A 17882-nucleotide genomic window follows, 5' to 3' on the forward strand; every position below is an offset into this window, starting at 1 on the left:
ATAAGCTCGTGTAATCTGTCACCAGAAAAGACAGAGACCCACCCCCTCTCTCCCCCTCTTGTGTCATAATAATCTCAAGGTCATTCCCCTTGCGTCGACCTCTCAGTCCACAAACTTGGCTTCTTGCCATATAGAGTTGTCAGCAACCTCTAAATTATCATCAAAATCACTTTATAATTCCATTAGAAGTAAGTTGATGACATCCATCCCCAGAGAATACTGCCTACTAGCCATTGTTGTTGAAAAATGCAAAAACTGAGAAATTGGCATTTGAAAGAAATTGGAATAATTGGCAATATAATTCTTCTCAGCCACGACCAAGGCATGCATAATGTGCACACACCACATACCTAGAGTTTCCAACAATATAAAACTATCCCAGAGTCAACAGTGTTAGACAGGAAATCACTACTTGATAACTTTGCCTTTGTATCCCACACATGTTCAAAACAAACTATTACTCAGAAAAGGAGGAAGGACAAAGGCAAGGCAAACGCAAGTTTTGACATGATTGTAGTGTGTGTTCTGCTATCCTCTTGCAGATCGATCACACCCAGATTCGAGATAGATAATGATTTATGGGAAAAAAACATGTTTTTTTAAACACCCCTCGGGTCGTGCTCGACCCTGCTAACCTATCCAGGGTTAACGTGTTCATGAACAAATATTTAGACAGTTCTTGCCTTCACTGCATTTTGTACAAGTTTTACTGGTTGTCTATCCCTCACCATATGTGAGTTTGGAAAAGGTACTCACAATATTCCACTCGACTGAAGTCTTCTGCCGTTTCCAGGTGTTCGGCGTCTGCTGCGGGGAGCCGCTGACTGCCAACGTGGAAGAGGTGAAGGAGGCGAATAAAATTCAGTTGGACGAAGACAACGAAGTGGACAGGTACGTCATAGAAGAAGGATTGGAGGATGACATCCCAGGCCTCCTGGATCGAAGTCACGTCATGTTCGTCCCGCCTCGTTCTGCAATGAAGCCGGCGTCAGTGACCCTGGTAGCTGGGACGCCAGATAACTCGCAATCAATCAATAGACCCGCAGTGAAGAATCCTTGGCTGAGTGACTACACTCATCCCACGCATCCTCCGCTCATCACGCATCCGCCGTCCCACACAGCCATGCCCTGGTGGACCACGAAGCCAGCCGGAGGACACCCCGGTCATCCAAGACCCGCGACGACGACGACGCTGCGCCCGTGGGAGTCGTCGAGTACTCCGTGGTGGGCTCCTCAGCCTACGACTTCCAAGACGACGACCATCTATCCCTGGTGGGAACCGCAGACGACCCCTAGAACAACAACTGCCAAGCCCTGGTGGGAACAGCCATCGACCACAAAACCGACAACAGCAGTGCCTTGGTGGGAACAGCCCACGACCACAAAACCGACAACAGCTGTGCCTTGGTGGGAACAGTCCACGACCCCTAGAACGACGACTCCAAAGCCCTGGTGGGAACAGCCTTCAAGTAAATATTTTTCATTATTTTTTTCACCCTGTCATTCGGTCGTCTGTCAGTGTAGCTGTAGATTTATATTGCTGTAGGAAACCCAAGGTATTGATTAAGAAACATTCAACTTTTTTCCCTTTATTCTGATGAAAAAAAATAAAGAAAAATTTTTACGAGAAGCTAATATATTAAAATAAGCAAGTGTTAATGCATAAGAACAACTGAAGTTATGAGTATACATTTATTCCCCTTTAACTGTAGTCACTCAAATACATTTGTTTCGCAAACGGAAAAGATGTCCTCTTATACGCCATGTTTCCGTAAATCATGCTTAGGGTATTTCCGTTCAATTCTTGGCTTTCTCGATTTGCAGCTACAACCACTACCGAATCACCCGACCTGGGCGAACCCGCTGGAGTGGAGCAAGACCCCTGCTCGCCTACCACCTTCTACCACGCTGGCAACGAAGAGAAGAGTTCGAAGTCCAGTCCTGGCGGGTTCAGGATCAGTGGAGGCTTTAACGCTTCTCCACATAGTCACCCCTGGATTGTAAGTCTCTCTCTCTCTCTCTCTCTCTCTCTCTCTCTCTCTCTCTCTCTCTCTCTCAAGTCCAGGATCATTGCAAAGTAAGGCTAGATCATGCAAGACTATGTCTGCTGCCTGTCACTTTTTTTCTGGTCAAGTCCAGGATCATTCGGAACACTCGATAGTACAAGCCTCTGTCTGCCTGTTGGGTGCATGAAACGTTACCGATTTGGTATGATCGAAGGGGTTTTATTGTCCTTCCAAACTACCATGACACTGGCGAATTTTTCACCAACTCCTAAGCATATTATAGTATATTTTACATAGGCTATTCAGTCCCCTCAATAGAGGGCATCACTTCCTTCAGCGACGAGGTAAAATAGGATAACTAAAGAGTTGGGTCACAAATACGCATTTGTTTTTGTTTTGTTTTTTTCTTTTGTTCTCTTTCTTTGAAGCTCAATTGGCTTGTCCTTTAACTAAATAGTTTTCCACTTTCATACTCTAATGCCATGTTTCAGTAAACCAGCTCTTCTCAGTCAACTGCATTATATTTTAGAGCATCTTTGTGACCCCAAGAAAATACGGTAAGGTAAATAAATATCTATGTGAAAAATTATTGTGAACTTGTCTATGATTTTATGATTTTCTGTGCTGTTTAGAGCTTTTCTAGGATCTGATATACCGTGTTCTAAGAGGCTTAGAACTCTTTTGAAAGGACTTTATCAGGATTTGATATGATTTTAAAAACATTTTCGTAAAAGCTGAAAATTTAAAGTATATATATCTATAACACATAGAAAGCTTACAGATTGTCCATGGTTGATATGATTTTCTAAGTAGCTTAGATCTTTTCCAAGAATATCAAAATCTTCCTAAGAGTTTAGAGAACTGATTCAACTTTGTCAAAAGCTTCGAGGTTGTCGATGATGAATGACAACGTTTTCTATGTAGATTGTATTTTTTTTTCGTAATACTATAGACATGGGCGCTTCTATATAAACAATTTTCTGTAACAAATTAAATATATTTTGAACGCTTGGGGGGCTAATATGATCCTCTGTGGTTTATAAGTCTTCCAGGCTAATATTAGAAATAGAAATAAAAATGGCCGTGACGCTTTCCATCAGTCATTTCACTTCCGTGACAATTTCCAATCTCGCCGCATCAGAGAAACAACTTGCGATTGTCTTCCAGGTTTATCCTGGTTCCCACCCATAAAAGTACTACTCATTCTCATCCTTTTTATTTCCACAGGCAGTGTTGTTCAACAGCCACAAGCAGTTCTGTGGAGGATCCCTCATTGATCGGACTCACGTTTTAACGGCCGCCCACTGCGTCGCTCAGTAAGTCGATCAAGTTAATGGGTTAACAGCTACTGTTTGTGCGCAGGCATTTTTTTTTTTTCCAGGCATATACCTCTACTTATCTAGGTGTGAATTCGAGCGCTAATCTCTCCGTTCTCATATTTGGCTTATAAAGAGATGAGAGCTTCTCGCCCCATGCCTCTGTTACTCTCTGGTCACGATGGTGACGCATCCAAATACCAACTATAGTCTTATGTACGAGGAGAGCTCTGCTTCAGAGGTCCCTCAGAATTATTGTCCGTAACAACCACTTCGTCCAACCTATAAAGCTCTCTTCCAACGAGTTATAAGAAGCCCATGTAATTTTGAAATGTGTTGGATCCCTGCACATGTAGATTAAGTGAAACGAAATTTTGAAATATGTCGGATCCCTGCACATGTAGATTAAGTGAAATGACTATACTGGTAAAACAGCCATGACGGCAGGTTTTATGGTTAATGAAATACGCCTTTTCCTCTCAGTGGTCTGTTAACTCTCTCTTAAACTGATTATCTTTAAGAAATGACTGTCTTCGTAGAATAGTGAGTAACGACTAAGCCCACTGTTAGATTGTGGTGAATTCACCATAGAAAGAACTTCGTGTTGAAGCACTATTTATGAGCCGGTATTGTGAATACAATTGAACATGTCGATATGACAAAAACTGTCCTCTTTTAAACCCACAGCGGAAATCGTTTTGGAAACCAAACCTTAATGTTTTCAGGATATTGAACTCTCCAGTTTATCAATGATTCAGTTTTTTAGTGTTCTGTAAAAGAAAACTATTAAGTGCGTAGTCACATTTTCGTATATTTAGTTTATCAACATTGCAAAGCACATTCTCTCCGCAGCAGACAATTTTTAAAGCACATTTTTCCAGTAAACAATAGTAAATATTGCTGTCCCTCCCACCTTCCAGCATGAGCCAAGTTGACATCCAGAACCTCCGCGTGAGACTGGGCGCCCATAACATTCGCCAGCAGGAGCGAAGTGTCCAGGAGTACAGAGTTTCCAGGGTGGTCCGTCACAAGGACTACGACTCAAGGAGGCTGGTGAGTGTTTCTTGATTTGAGAGGGAGGGGGTTATTTGAAAGTGCTCATTACAGGACATTGTTACGTTGATTATCAATATGTGCCTCTGTGTTTTAGATGGAATTTTCGTTTTCTGTAAAGAAAACTATTGAGATGGTTATTTGTCTGTCCGTCCGCACTTTTTCCTGTCCGCCCTCAGATCTTGAAAACTACTAAGGCTAGAGAGCTGCAAACATACCAAATTGTACCCCTCTAGCCTGAGCAGTTTTTTTTTTTTAATTTAAGGTTAAAGTTAGCCATAATCGTGCGTCTGGCACCACTATAGATGCCGACAACACAGGTCACCACCGGGCCTTGGCTAGAAATTTTCATGGGCAGCGGCTAAGAGTTTCACGGGCCATGACAGAGAGTTTCATCACAGCATTATACGCTGTATATGGAAAACCTCGATTGCGCCGAAGAAACTTCTGCGCATATTTAACTTTGGTTTCTTTTCTTCCGGCCCGGATTACAAGAGGCCATGAGAGTGCCCTTTCTAAAAGAGAGATACCCAAAAGCCACGCAGTCATTCGCTCACTTGTCTTTCAGTACAACGACGTTGCCATGTTGACGCTCGATAAGGAAGTCCGGTACAGCAGTAAGGTCAGGCCCGTCTGTCTGGATCGCTCCTCGAACACCTACGAAGGGGACATGGTGACTGTTGCTGGCTGGGGAAGCATGTACGAGGGTAAGAGATGATCGCAAAGACTCCTTTTTTCTCTCTCTCCTTGATTGGAAATGGATAGGTTTTGTTCTTGTGGTGTTATTTCTCCAAGGTTTTACCCAAAGAATTGCTATATCATTAGGACATTTGTTGATGTAATTAGTACTGGTATTTTGAGAATATTCGCGTTTTGGAAAGTTTACCTTAATCTCAACATAATACCCTTGTCATTTAAGCAAAAGAGTTATTATTATTATTATTTTTATTATTTTTTTTATTATTATTATTATTATTATTATTAGGAAGGGGCCTTCTCTGAGGGCAGTAGCATTGAATACAATACTAGCTGTTTCAAAGGCAGTGAATTTATATAGAATCTTCTCAATTCTTCTTATTATCTTTTTCTCGTCAGCATGTAGCTGGTGTATTAAGTTTCCTAAGGACATGTAAAGATTTTCATTTGTCTTAGGTTTATTCCTCTAACGTGTCGACAGCGCACAGGCAGTCATCTATGAGAGTATACAGTAAAGTGAATTAAGATACGTTTTACAAGTATTTATAGCATGTAAGGTCGTGTACAATCGGTGAGAGATTTCGTTACCATCCAACGACCAATTAAAATCCCTGCTCACCGACCCGCCCACCGATTGTACACGATCTTGCATGCTATAAATACTTGTAAAATGTATCTTAATTCACTTTACTGTATACTCTCATAGATGACTGCCTGTGCGCTGTCGACACGTTAGAGGAATAAACCTAAGACAAATGAAAATCTTTACATGTCCTTAGGAAACTGAATACGCCAGCTACATGCTGACGAGAAAAGATGATAAGAAGAATTGAGAAGTTTCTATATAAATTAAATGCCGTTGAAACAGTTATTGTATTATTATTATTATCATCATCCTAAACTGGCTGGGTTTAAAACGAGGTCCTCAGCTGTGATTAAACTTTGAAAATCTAATTGACAGTTTCTGTTAGAAACTAAAGCTACATGTCAACGGAACCTGGTGAAATGCTGCCGAGGTGTACTATAACGGATCCTTGCAATTGGTCAATTTAGTTTACATATCTAATTCCGGCCTTAATACCAGAGATCCATTCCTTATATCATTAATAGCCTCGTGGAGGACTGGAACTGCTAACTTTTAACCCTTTATTGCACCAAGCCTTCTTTCTGGTCATTCAATTAGTAATCAGATTAAGCAAGGATTTTGGTCTGTGAAATATTTTTATACCACGAGAAGACCAAGTCATTTCACAGCCTGATACGTTTTGCTGTAGACTCATATTGATCCATAACTCGCAGGAGGTCCACAGCCTTCCACCTTGTTTAACGTTAACTTACGTGTGTGGAGCAACGACGAATGCCGCACCAAATACGGCGGTGCTGCCCCGGGCGGAATAGTGCAGTCCTACCTATGCGCTGGACAGGACGGGAAAGATTCGTGTCAGGTGAGTGTTCCTCCTTTCACTGTACCTCCGTTTATATTATCTCGTCCATGTTACTGTTACATCTTTAAAACTTTTTTTACTCTCAATTTCCCTATCAGCACTGAATGACGACCTAGATCGCAGCGTTTTTAGCCTTTGGTCTAAATTTTATATTCCATTTCCAAAGTCACGGTGCTCCATAGGGATTTGCATCAGGCCTGGCTCTAATCTTTTTTTTTTCCATACATTTCCCATTTTATCCCAAATTGTGCAAAATTAATACCGTGGTAATTTATTTATATTGCATTTTAAGTTTTTCAGCCATCAATTTTATCTCAATGATTGGTTATTTACAGTTTGATTATCAGTACATCCTAAACAAATAATATGAAGTAAATGCCTCTTCACCATGCATACAAATCCCGACTTATGAACCGTACAAGTAAGCGGCCATGGTTGTTGGTTGACCTTTCTTTTAGTAGAACAATTTTTAGCAACGTTGATAAACAAGGAAAGAAAAACTGAATGGCCATAAGTAAATATTTGCAGAGCCTGCAGTTAGCAAATGCATGTCTTGAAGTATTTGTCTCATAAGCTAATGGTATGTCCTGGGACAACTAAACTCGGTTTTTTTTTCCATCTGTCCACCCGCCTGTGGTGTTTGCATATGGTAACACTGCGTCCCGGGCTTTAGATAGTTACATTCAGCTTACATTCACCAATAATAACAATATCCTATTTCGAATATTAACGGTGCAATTCGCAATCAGTAAATTATTAAAACACTTTTCAGTTGCAAATGTACACCCAGATATCCTTTTATCTACCTAAAACTTACACAGCGTAAGTGTAAAGTTTTAGACACAGTGTTACCATACGCAAACACCACAGGCTGGTGGACAGATGGAAAAAAACAGAGTATAGATCTACTTAAACAGTTTAACCTGACATCTGATGTCATTATGGACCACTATTGGCTATTAATGGTCAACTATATGTATATACATACTAAAAGTATCTCATTCCAGCTAGACGGTATCTTGCAGAGCCATTTATTCAAATTCGTTACAAGCTTTCAAGGGGAGACAGTCCTCATCATCAAGTATCTGTGAAGTGACTGGATATGCTAGATACCATCCAGTTTGAATGAGGACTCCTCTTAGTAATTGTATCAATGCGCAGAACAGTTATGTATGTGATCATGTATATATATATATATATATATATATATATATATATATAAATATGTGTGTGTGTGTGTGTGTGTTAATTTGATGTCAATTGTAATACCTATAGTGGTAGCAGTAGTGTTTCATTAATTTACAAATAGAAAAGTAGTAGCGTAAGTTATAAGAATAGTAAGTAATAAGAGGAAAATATATATTATACTATCATTAAAGGGTGTTAATAATAATAGTGCTGTATTAGTAAGATTCAAAATAAAAGTATTAGTAGTAGCAATTAAAAAGGGTTTCCTCTGCCTGAAAAAATGTTTATTACAAACGCAATTTGCATTACTCGTATACTAATTCATTTTTTTGCTTCCATGAATATATGTATCATAGCGTTGACAAGGCGTGGTCCGACCCCAAGCTTATTCGAGAAGCAAGCAAGATTTTCCCTCACACCTAAATTGTAAACTTTATATTCCTAACTTTAACATAAATTATAACGGGCTAAAATCTACGGTCAAAAAGAGCCTTGTTTCACCAACGAAAATTGAAATATAAACTGTATTTTATTAGAAATACTTTTTCTAATAGATAAATTATAAATATCCTATCCTAAAATTCCTGTGTCGTTAAACTCGTGGCGAAACACCATTTACCGACATTTTTAGGCTCTTCCATAGACCTTTCCTAACCTCCCAACAGCAAAGCAGTTTGTAGGCTTACCCCCTGAGTAAGCGAAAATAAAACCTCTCTTACGACAATTACAATGCTTATCCTTCCGATGAGAGCGGTAACTAAGTTATCCAAAAGAAGTGCCTTCCATACACATTGGCACCTCAAATCCAAACTACTTACACTGTTAAACATTTCATTAAAACATGTTAATACGATGTAAGGACACTGATACACGATGATACACACCGAAAGCCATATGACTGCGCAGATCACTAGAGCTGTAGTACTTCCTACTTAAAACCGCGCACACTTTACAGTCCTTGGCATGAAGTGACGTCATGCTCACCAGTAAATAGTACTAGTTCCTCGTTGGACGAGTGGTTTACGCCCTTGGCTATTCACGGCTCTGCCAACGCGGAATCAGAGGAATTTATTTCTGGTGATAGAAATTCATTTCTCGATATAATGTGGTTCGGATCCCACAATAAGCTGTAGGTCCCGTTGCTAAGTAACCAATTGGTTCCTAGCCACGTAAAAATATCTAATCCTTCGGGCCAGCCCTAGGAAAGCTGTTAATCAGCTCAGTGGTCTAGTAAAACTAAAGATATACTGAACCAATAAATAGTACGAGAGCTGGCACCTTTGTTTGTTTCATACACGGGACAATGGTACCTATATCTATATGCAATTTGTACAAGCAGTTAGAGTGTTTCAAAGGGGAACTTGTATAGTATAACATTTCCATTTTTCCCCATAAATAGATTATTGGAATTTGTAAGTGAAAATGATGTTAGTTTGATTAAGTAATGTAGAATTTTCGACCATATTAGTTTTCGCACCTGATGTGACAAAGTTTATTTTTTCGTAGTTTCTGCTCTCCTGAACAATATTTCATATGACGTGATAGTTTAAGTTTAAGTAGTGTGATGGGTCGGTATTTAACTCCTTTGCCCTGTCTTTTGTATTTCCGAATGTGCAGGGTGACAGCGGCGGGCCATTAGTGAAACAAATCGGTGGCGTGTGGACGCAGGTGGGTATCGTGTCGTGGGGCATCGGCTGTGGCAAGGGTCATTACCCAGGTGTCTACTCAAGGATCTCCTCGTTCCTGCCTTGGATCAGCAGGGTCAGTGCAGCCTACTGACCTCCGGACCTCTGAAAGGATTAGCTTGCGGAACTCAACTAATAAATAATAAAGTCGTGGAATTGCGTCAGGGAAGTTTGGGGTTGACTTAGTGAAAAACATTATAACAGAGAATAATTGGTGAAAATCATTCTTCGATCGGCCTACCTAACATTTGAATGTTGAACGCTGTGAACTAGATGAGTTCATGGCTGTTTCGCGTAGTCATATTTTATTGGAGAACCATTTTCATAGTTATTTAAATGCAAATATTAATAAGTCACTAGAACTGGTAACTATACTATAGAATGACGTATCTCTGGTAATAATTAAATGGGAAACATACTACTAAGTACATAAATTCCCTAATAGAACTTTGTCTCCAAACTGGTAAACTGAACTGCCCAATGTGGTATTGCAATAGTTTTTAAATAATTCAAATAAATGATCTTACTGAACTCCAATTCGAAAATGATGCAATTCCTCAGACTGTACAGCCGTGCTGTGAAGACACCTTAAGCATATCATGTGAAGGTTCATAAAAATATTATACATTCAAGTCTAAAAACTCTGTATAAAAATGATAGACACAAGTATTGTTGTTCTTGTTATTATAATAGTTTGTACTGTCATTAGTGGTTGTTAATCATCACAGGAAAGTATTTAAGTCCTTGTTGTAAATCAGTCGAATTGTTTCACTGCTGACTGAATTTTTCAGTAGCAGAGGGAAGAACTGATCGGACGCAAGACTTTTGTGGCATTAAATTTGTATATTCATTGTTGATTTGTACTACTGACCGCGGAAGAAGAGCACAGGAAAAAAATATGTTTTCTTTTGTTTGTTGTTTGATTATCCCCCTGAGATGAACTGTGGCGGCGCCACTGGTCGATATGTGACAGTGTAAAGCTACGGCCCATTTGACGAGGAAGTGCAGTTCGCCAAATTAACGGAAAGCTACCATTCTCCCAAGTGAGAGAAGAGGAGTAAAGCATTTCGTGACACTTGGATCTACGACTTTATAAACCTTTGAAGGAACACTAGAACACTGTTTGGTCTTTTGTGACCTTTATGGAGTGTCCCTCAAGAATTATTTGGTCAAGCATCGGTAGGTACTGATGGAGAGGAAGTTTTACATGATAGGAGAATAGTACCAGTTTATACCTTGTAGCTTACTAGTAGCTTGAAGCCATTCATCGAAAATCATTCTACGTATCCTACTGTTTAAAAGAGTTGTGAGAGTAGCTTTGCCCTGTCATTTAGGGAGAGTAGTTTAGCATATCGAGATTTTCTAGTGCTAAATTCAATTTCGATGTAACAAAATCACATACCCTTTTGTTGTCCAGACTCAGAGAAACAAGATAAAAAAAAATGAGAGAAGGAAGCTGAGTGGCGCTCAGCCTCGAGGCAGAGGTAGACCCGGGTTGCTAAAAGGAGGCCTTTAAATTAGGAACAACTGGAGCAGAAAGGTAACAATTAAAGCAACGGTGCAGAGGCCAGAGGGACCCAAATAGTCACAGTGTCTTACAAATCAACGATTATTGATTCCCACAGAAATAATGAGAACAGGTAATTTGAGGGGTGATATTGGGTCAAAATATTATCAGGAGACTGATGGAAAAGTTCCCATCAAAGAGGAGAACTGAAGATGAAACACCCGAAATATGAGAGAAATAGTACTCCAACCCTTAGCAAGTTTTGTCAACATGAAATTTATAAGTAGGTACTACGCCTAAAGCAAGATTAAAGGTAAGTTATGTTCCTAAGACCTTTATAAAAGTGAAGATTGAGTTCAGTTACGTTTTCATCGAAAGGAACCGAAGACCAGATAGATGGAAGAGGAAATTGATGGAAACTTGTAGTGGGTACCCGGTAAGAATTTGGCTTCACTAGATTGCATGACTCATCACATGTGCTCAAACGTTCAAAAATGGTAAATGGAAATAAGCATTGGTAAAGCGAATTCCATAAACAGAAGAGAGCTTGAACGAGGAAGTAAAGGAAATATAGTTGTTAGAATCATCAGCAAAAACATGACAAGGAGAAGAGTTGGGTTGAAGGTCATTAAAAAAAAGGTAAATAGAAACTTCGGCAACAAAAGAGGCAGAGAAGAAGGAAGGGGTGTCGAGTTGTCAGTAACATATTCAAAGTATATAAAGTAGAAGATACAAGCTTACAGCGAGAAAGACTGAAGTTCAGGCAGGAATAAGACTAATGAATACTTTTGCTGTAAACAATGGATGTCATTGCGGATTGTTTAAATATGGAAACATTTGATCTGGTAGGATGAGAGAAGTTACATAATAGGTGAGAAGATAAATAGCATGGTGTAAGGGAACATTGGCGAAGAGACTTACAGTTTCTATGGAAAACTTACAGGGTGGGAAGAGTATACATTGGAATTGTTGAGCCAGCTTTCCTTTATGGAAGTGAAGTGTATTTGAATAGTAATGAGAGACAATTAAGGGCTAAACTTTTAGGATAAATTGTTTGTGTAGTACTGTACATACAGTACATGTGGTTTAAAAAGAATTGGAAAGCTGTCAAGGTGGTTTGGTTATATCGAAAGAGTGGATGGAAAGAGGTTGGTGGAAAAGCTTGTTATCTGAAAGTATCAGGAAGGATGTGGCGAAAAAGATGGACTTATAGTGGACTGTATTATATGCTTAACGTTGTTACTTGGTCAAAAACCGCTAAAAGCCTTACGTAACAACTCCACAAAACTCCCTTTGCGGTTTCTAAATTACGGGGAGATATCTCTCAACCCAATTCATTATTAACGAGGATAACACACCAGTATCATTAATGAATAGTAGCACAATTAAGTACTTTCACTTACTGAGCAGTCCTTGTAGACATGAACTCAGATCATAAATCGCTACACGAGATACGACGAGAGGTACGTGCCTCTCTCTCTCTCTCTCTCTCTCTCTCTCTCTCTCTCTCTCTCTCTCTCTCTCTCTCTAAATGTTGCGAGTGCTCACGGGTTGATTTTCAGACCTTAGAGGACCGCTGTGTTATCTCGTTTCTAAAAGTTATTTGCATAACCTTAAAATATGAACACAATAAAGGTTTATCAGATCAATTCATATTCACCATCCACATAACTGAAACATAGGGAAAATGAAATAAAATCGAGGGATATTGAAACGCATTTGATAAATGTAAAGTTAAAATTAATTTAATGACTAAAAGTTAAACATATCAAAGAGTAATAACATATAAGTGACAAATGAAATTAATCACTCAAGGGGAATTGTAAATCAATGGCACTCAAATGAAACAAATTACGACAAAATTCAAAGAATCAGGGCAATCGCCCTTTCTAAATCCACACACACATCACTACACAAACTACTATGAGATTCAGGGCCTCTGTAACACGGTTTTTTGGACTTTGCTCTTTGTCAAAGCATCGGATGTAGCTGAAAGTTGACATCTGTATATTTTACAACCACACACAAATTTTGTCAGCATTATCAATAACCTAAACCCGATAGTTTTAATTTTTATAGAGTAAAAATGCTCTAGCCGACGCCATGGCCAATGATGACGAGCCAAGAGTCGAAAAACATTCATTACGTAAGCAAAGTAAACACCTTTTGACGTAATGTAGCGCCGCCCATCCACTAGACAGAAACCCATTCACCTTGTTCCATCGCCTCTGAAACCCAAAGACTTTATGAATGGCGGAACGATACATAGATGTGGGTGGGGTATCTGTGCTAGCGTAGTAATACTACTGTAGCAGTAGTGCCGCAACAGTATAGCAGTAATATACTTGAATTAAACGTTTAGGCCAACTGCTGGGATCCTTGAGGATCATTTAGCACTTCTTACAACTACTCGAGAAATGAGTTTTTATAGCCAGAAGTTAGATTTTCTAATCCAACAATGCCCATGATAGTCTTCAGTGTTATCCTGAATTATAACGAGGCCAAAGTGGGTGGAGCCTCATGAAGTTATCATTCTGACGATAATTATTGGTGAAGGTACCGGCTATTTTTTTTTTTCATAGCAGTTATCAAATCAAGCTTGTCTACTATGTTTTTGAAAATTACCACCTATTCCCTACATCTTGTCAATCTGATTGTGACCTACAAAAGCAGACTGTAATTTCTTAGGAAACTTATTTTGGGAGTTAGACTAATAATCAAAGTGTTTTTGTATTTATTAACATATTTTGTTGGTTTGTTCATTATGACAATTTTTGTTGGGGAAAAGAGACAAGTTATACAATTACACGAATGCAGAACTGACTTACAAGGTTTTCATGAACATAAAAAACTTTACAATAATTATCAACTTCGTTGTCAAAAATAAATTCCAAATATAATAGTGTGCAGCTTCAACATACTTATTAAATGTAGTGAATTACTTGGTGGTGTGTGTCAATACAATTTTGGGCGATATCATGCCCATACAGTGTACTACGCACATACGCATACACACTCCTAGAGGGGCACGCAAAGGAGCGTTCAGAGGGGCGAACTACTACCCTTCCTTTCCCCTCCCGATCTTTTGACCTCTCCTAATGGCTTCTCTGGCGAGAGGCACAAACAAGACCCAATGACACCAACTCTTACCATACGTAATATGCGCAATACATTCACCAAGAACAATTTCATATATATAAAGACAAATAAAATAGTAACTATACTTCGTTACTAAAACGTCTACTGACGTTTATGTCAAAAGACTTCGTCTTTTTAGTGCTAACCGCACCACAGATACTACGTACTAGAACATAGCAAAATCAGATAATATAACGTTAAGAGTGTCATTCTCGAATAGATGTGGTTCTTTCACCCTTATTATGTCATGCAATGTAGACGTACATATCTTTACAAAATTTATGGGCATGCGAATATATTTGGTTTTCACATGAATACAAATACAGTAACATAGTTCCTGTCTGTCGATTACCTGACAGACGGCAATACGCAGTGAAAATCAATCAATAATTTCTTATGAGACAGACACTAATAACTATAATAAAAGAAAAATAGCATGGAAACAAGTGAATACACAAAAATATTAGAAAATAAAATCGTTGTGAGAGGAATTCCTCACAAAGGATGAAGAGAGGGCAGGACCTACAAAGTGCTGGGTGCATGAGATAAAGAAAATAATAATAATAATAATAATAATAATAATAATAATAATAATAATAATAATAATAATAATAATAATATGTAACGAGAACTGAAGGGATATAGCTACCAGATGGGAGCAACATCAAACACATAGATGAGACTGGATACAAATACCTGGGAATAATGGAAGGAGGGGATATAAAACACCAAGAGATGAAGGACACGATCAGGAAAGAATATATGCAGAGACTCAAGGGGATACTCAAGTCAAAACTCAACGCCGGAAATATGATAAAAGCCATAAACACATGGACAGTGCCAGTAATCAGATACAGCGCAGGAATAGTGGAATGGACGAAGGCAGAACTCCGCAGCATAGATCAGAAAACCAGGAAACATATGACAATACACAAAGCACTACACCCAAGAGCAAATACGGAAAGACTATACATAACACGAAAGGAAGGAGGGAGAGGACTACTAAGTATAGAGGACTGCGTCAACATCGAGAACAGAGCACTGGGGCAATATCTGGAAACCAGTGAAGACTACGTGGCTAAAGAGTGCATGGGAAGAAGGACTAATAAAAGTAGACGAAGACCCAGAAAATATACAGAGACAGGAGAAAGACAGACAGACAGAGGACTGGCACAACAAACCAATGCACGGACAATACATGAGACAGACTAAAGAACTAGCCAGCGATGACAATTGGCAATGGCTACAGAGGGGAGAGCTAAAGAAGGAAACTGAAGGAATGATAACAGCGGCACAAGATCAGGCCCTAAGAACCAGATATGTTCAAAGAACGATAGACGGAAATAAACATCTCTTCCCATATGTAGGAAGTGCAATACGAAAAATGAAACCATAAACCACCTAGCAAGTGAATGCCCGGCACTTGCACAGAACCAGTACAAAAAGAGGCATGATTCAGTGGCAAAAGCCCTCCACTGGAGCCTATGCAAGAAACATCAGCTACCTTACAGTAATAAGTGTACGAGCACCAACCTTAAGGAGTGATAGAAAAACGATCAGGCAAAGAGTCCTCAGTTGGGACTATGGGATTCAGAAACGGATATATGTGATACGTGCAAACAGCAACCAGACGTGACGTTGATTGACAAAGTCAAGAAGAAAGTATCACTCATTGATGTCGCAATACCATGGGACACCAGAGTTGAAGAGAAAGAGAGGGAAAAAATGGATAAGTATCAAGATCTGAAAATAGAAATAAGAAGGATATGGGATATGCCAGTGGAAATCGTACCCATAATCATAGGAGCACTAGGCATGATCCCAAGATCCCTGAAAAGGAATCTAGAAAAACTAGAGGCTGAAGTAGCTCCAGGACTCATGCAGAAAGAGTGGGTGGATCCTAGAAACGGCACACTTAGTAAGAAAAAGTGATGGACTCCTAAGGAGGCAGATGCAACCCGGAACCCCACACTATATACCACCCAGTCGAATTGGAGGACTGTGATAGAGCAAAAAAAAAAAAAAAAATAAAAAAAAAAAAAAAAAAAATAAAAAAAAAAACTTAATAAAATAATAATAATAAAAAAAAAAAAAAAAAAAAAATAATAATACTAATAATAATAATAATAATAATAATAATAATAAAGAGACTGGAACGGAGGACCTAAAGCCATTATGCGTTCAAGCAGAGATGAGTGGCCAGTGTTTGGGGTTCGAAAATGATGTTCATGAACCTTAATAGTAGGTTTATGGAGCAGTTGATATCGTGGAAGTTTTTTACGCACACCCACGGTTCATCGGTTAAAGTATTAATGCGACCGTGATTGTTTTGATTTTTTCCTCTTTGTGTGAATTAAACTAAAGTTAATACTCAAAGAATGAAACGAAGGTTATAGCTTTGAATTAATATTTTCCATATAAATGCGTTTTTATTGAATGTTTTCAAGTTTCAATTCTTCAGCAAACTCCGGAGGCAGGAGACCTTTGTAATATTTAGTCATCACTGCTTTCGATCTTCGACTGGGCAAAACGTATAGCGAAACAATTAAAAAGAATCCTGAAATTTACAGCCAATGGCTTCAAGTAACTTTATTTGGGTACTATACTTCTATTAACTTTTCAGGGTTATAATTTTTGGAAGACTCCAGCCACCTCCCATATAAATATATATATAAATTATATATATATATATAAAAAATTTTTTATATTAATATATATATATATATATATATATATAGATATTATATATATATATATATATATATATATATATATATATGCTTAAAAACTCACAGTAGATGCACGTGACTTCATAAATAAGCGAATTCCACAGGAAAATGATAGGCAGAAATCCAAGCGCTTTCGTCTTTACTCAGACATTGTCAAGGAATTAATGAAGAACAATTGGAGAGAAAGGTCTCAGGTACAACTCAAGATCAAGAATACCAGATGGTTAATTGTCAAAAGGGTAAAAATTAAAAGAGATAATCCAGGATTATCGGATATCACACGGTCACAATCCTAAACAGATTGACCCTAACCGAAATTACAAAGTTTCTTTACTGTCCAAAACATGTAAAAACTGAATATATTAATTTTGTTGCTCATATTTATCTGCAAATTTTTTCATTATGAAAGCATCAAGTTTAAATCAACCAAGACTTAAATTTAGAACATTTTTATTATTTGACTTAATGAAACAAGATTCAATGATATTTCCTTTTAACTGTGTCATTACATGGGTATTTAAGGCTCTTACTTGACTTCAGTTAATAGGATGGTCTAAATCTCTCATATGTACGAAAAATGCATTCGATATTTGCCCAGTTCTCACAGAATATTGATGTTGTTTGAGACGTTGTGAAAGAGATTTACCGGTTTGTCCGTAGTAGACTTTATCACACTTTTTGCAAGGAATTTCATATATGCAGCCTGGAAAATCTTTAGGAGAATTTTTGATTACTAAACTCTTGACATTAATATTACTGAAAACAACATTTATGTTAAAAAGCTTTAAAATTCTAAGAATATCTAAAAATCTTTCATCGTAGGGTAATTTTAGAATGTTATGCTTACTAAATTCAAGTTTGTCATTAGTTGAATAAAATGTTTTTCTAGCTCTTTTCCATGCCCCATCTACAAAAGTCCTTGGGTATTTAAGTTTCAATGCAATATCAAAAATAGTTTTAATTTCAGCGTCAATAAACTGCGGGCTACAGACACGTAAAGCCCTTAGAAACATCCCAGAAAAAACAGAGAATTTAACATTTTGATGGTGATTGGAGTAGTAATGAACAAAAGAGGCAATGTTAGTTGATTTTCGAAAGACTGAAAAGGTGAAATTTCTA

The 17882-nt window shown here is 38.3% G+C and overlaps 1 protein-coding gene across 1 annotated transcript in view; it reads left to right on the forward strand.

Annotated features, from left to right (window-relative positions):
• Positions 1 to 10300, forward strand: part of LOC135205465 (transmembrane protease serine 9-like) — a 165621-nt gene extending 155321 nt beyond the window's left edge. The window contains exons 4-10 of the mRNA XM_064236119.1: positions 794 to 1469; positions 1825 to 2000; positions 3234 to 3322; positions 4243 to 4375; positions 4944 to 5082; positions 6371 to 6516; positions 9322 to 10300. Of these exons, the coding sequence (XP_064092189.1) occupies positions 794 to 1469; positions 1825 to 2000; positions 3234 to 3322; positions 4243 to 4375; positions 4944 to 5082; positions 6371 to 6516; positions 9322 to 9483 (1521 nt within the window). The 3' untranslated portion in view covers positions 9484 to 10300. The remainder of the gene's footprint in view (positions 1 to 793; positions 1470 to 1824; positions 2001 to 3233; positions 3323 to 4242; positions 4376 to 4943; positions 5083 to 6370; positions 6517 to 9321) is intronic.
• The last annotated feature ends 7582 nt before the right edge of the window (positions 10301 to 17882 follow it).

The sequence above is a fragment of the Macrobrachium nipponense genome, chromosome 24 (genome assembly GCF_015104395.2).
Source record: "Macrobrachium nipponense isolate FS-2020 chromosome 24, ASM1510439v2, whole genome shotgun sequence".
In the NCBI taxonomy this organism is placed as follows: Eukaryota; Metazoa; Arthropoda; class Malacostraca; order Decapoda; family Palaemonidae; genus Macrobrachium; species Macrobrachium nipponense.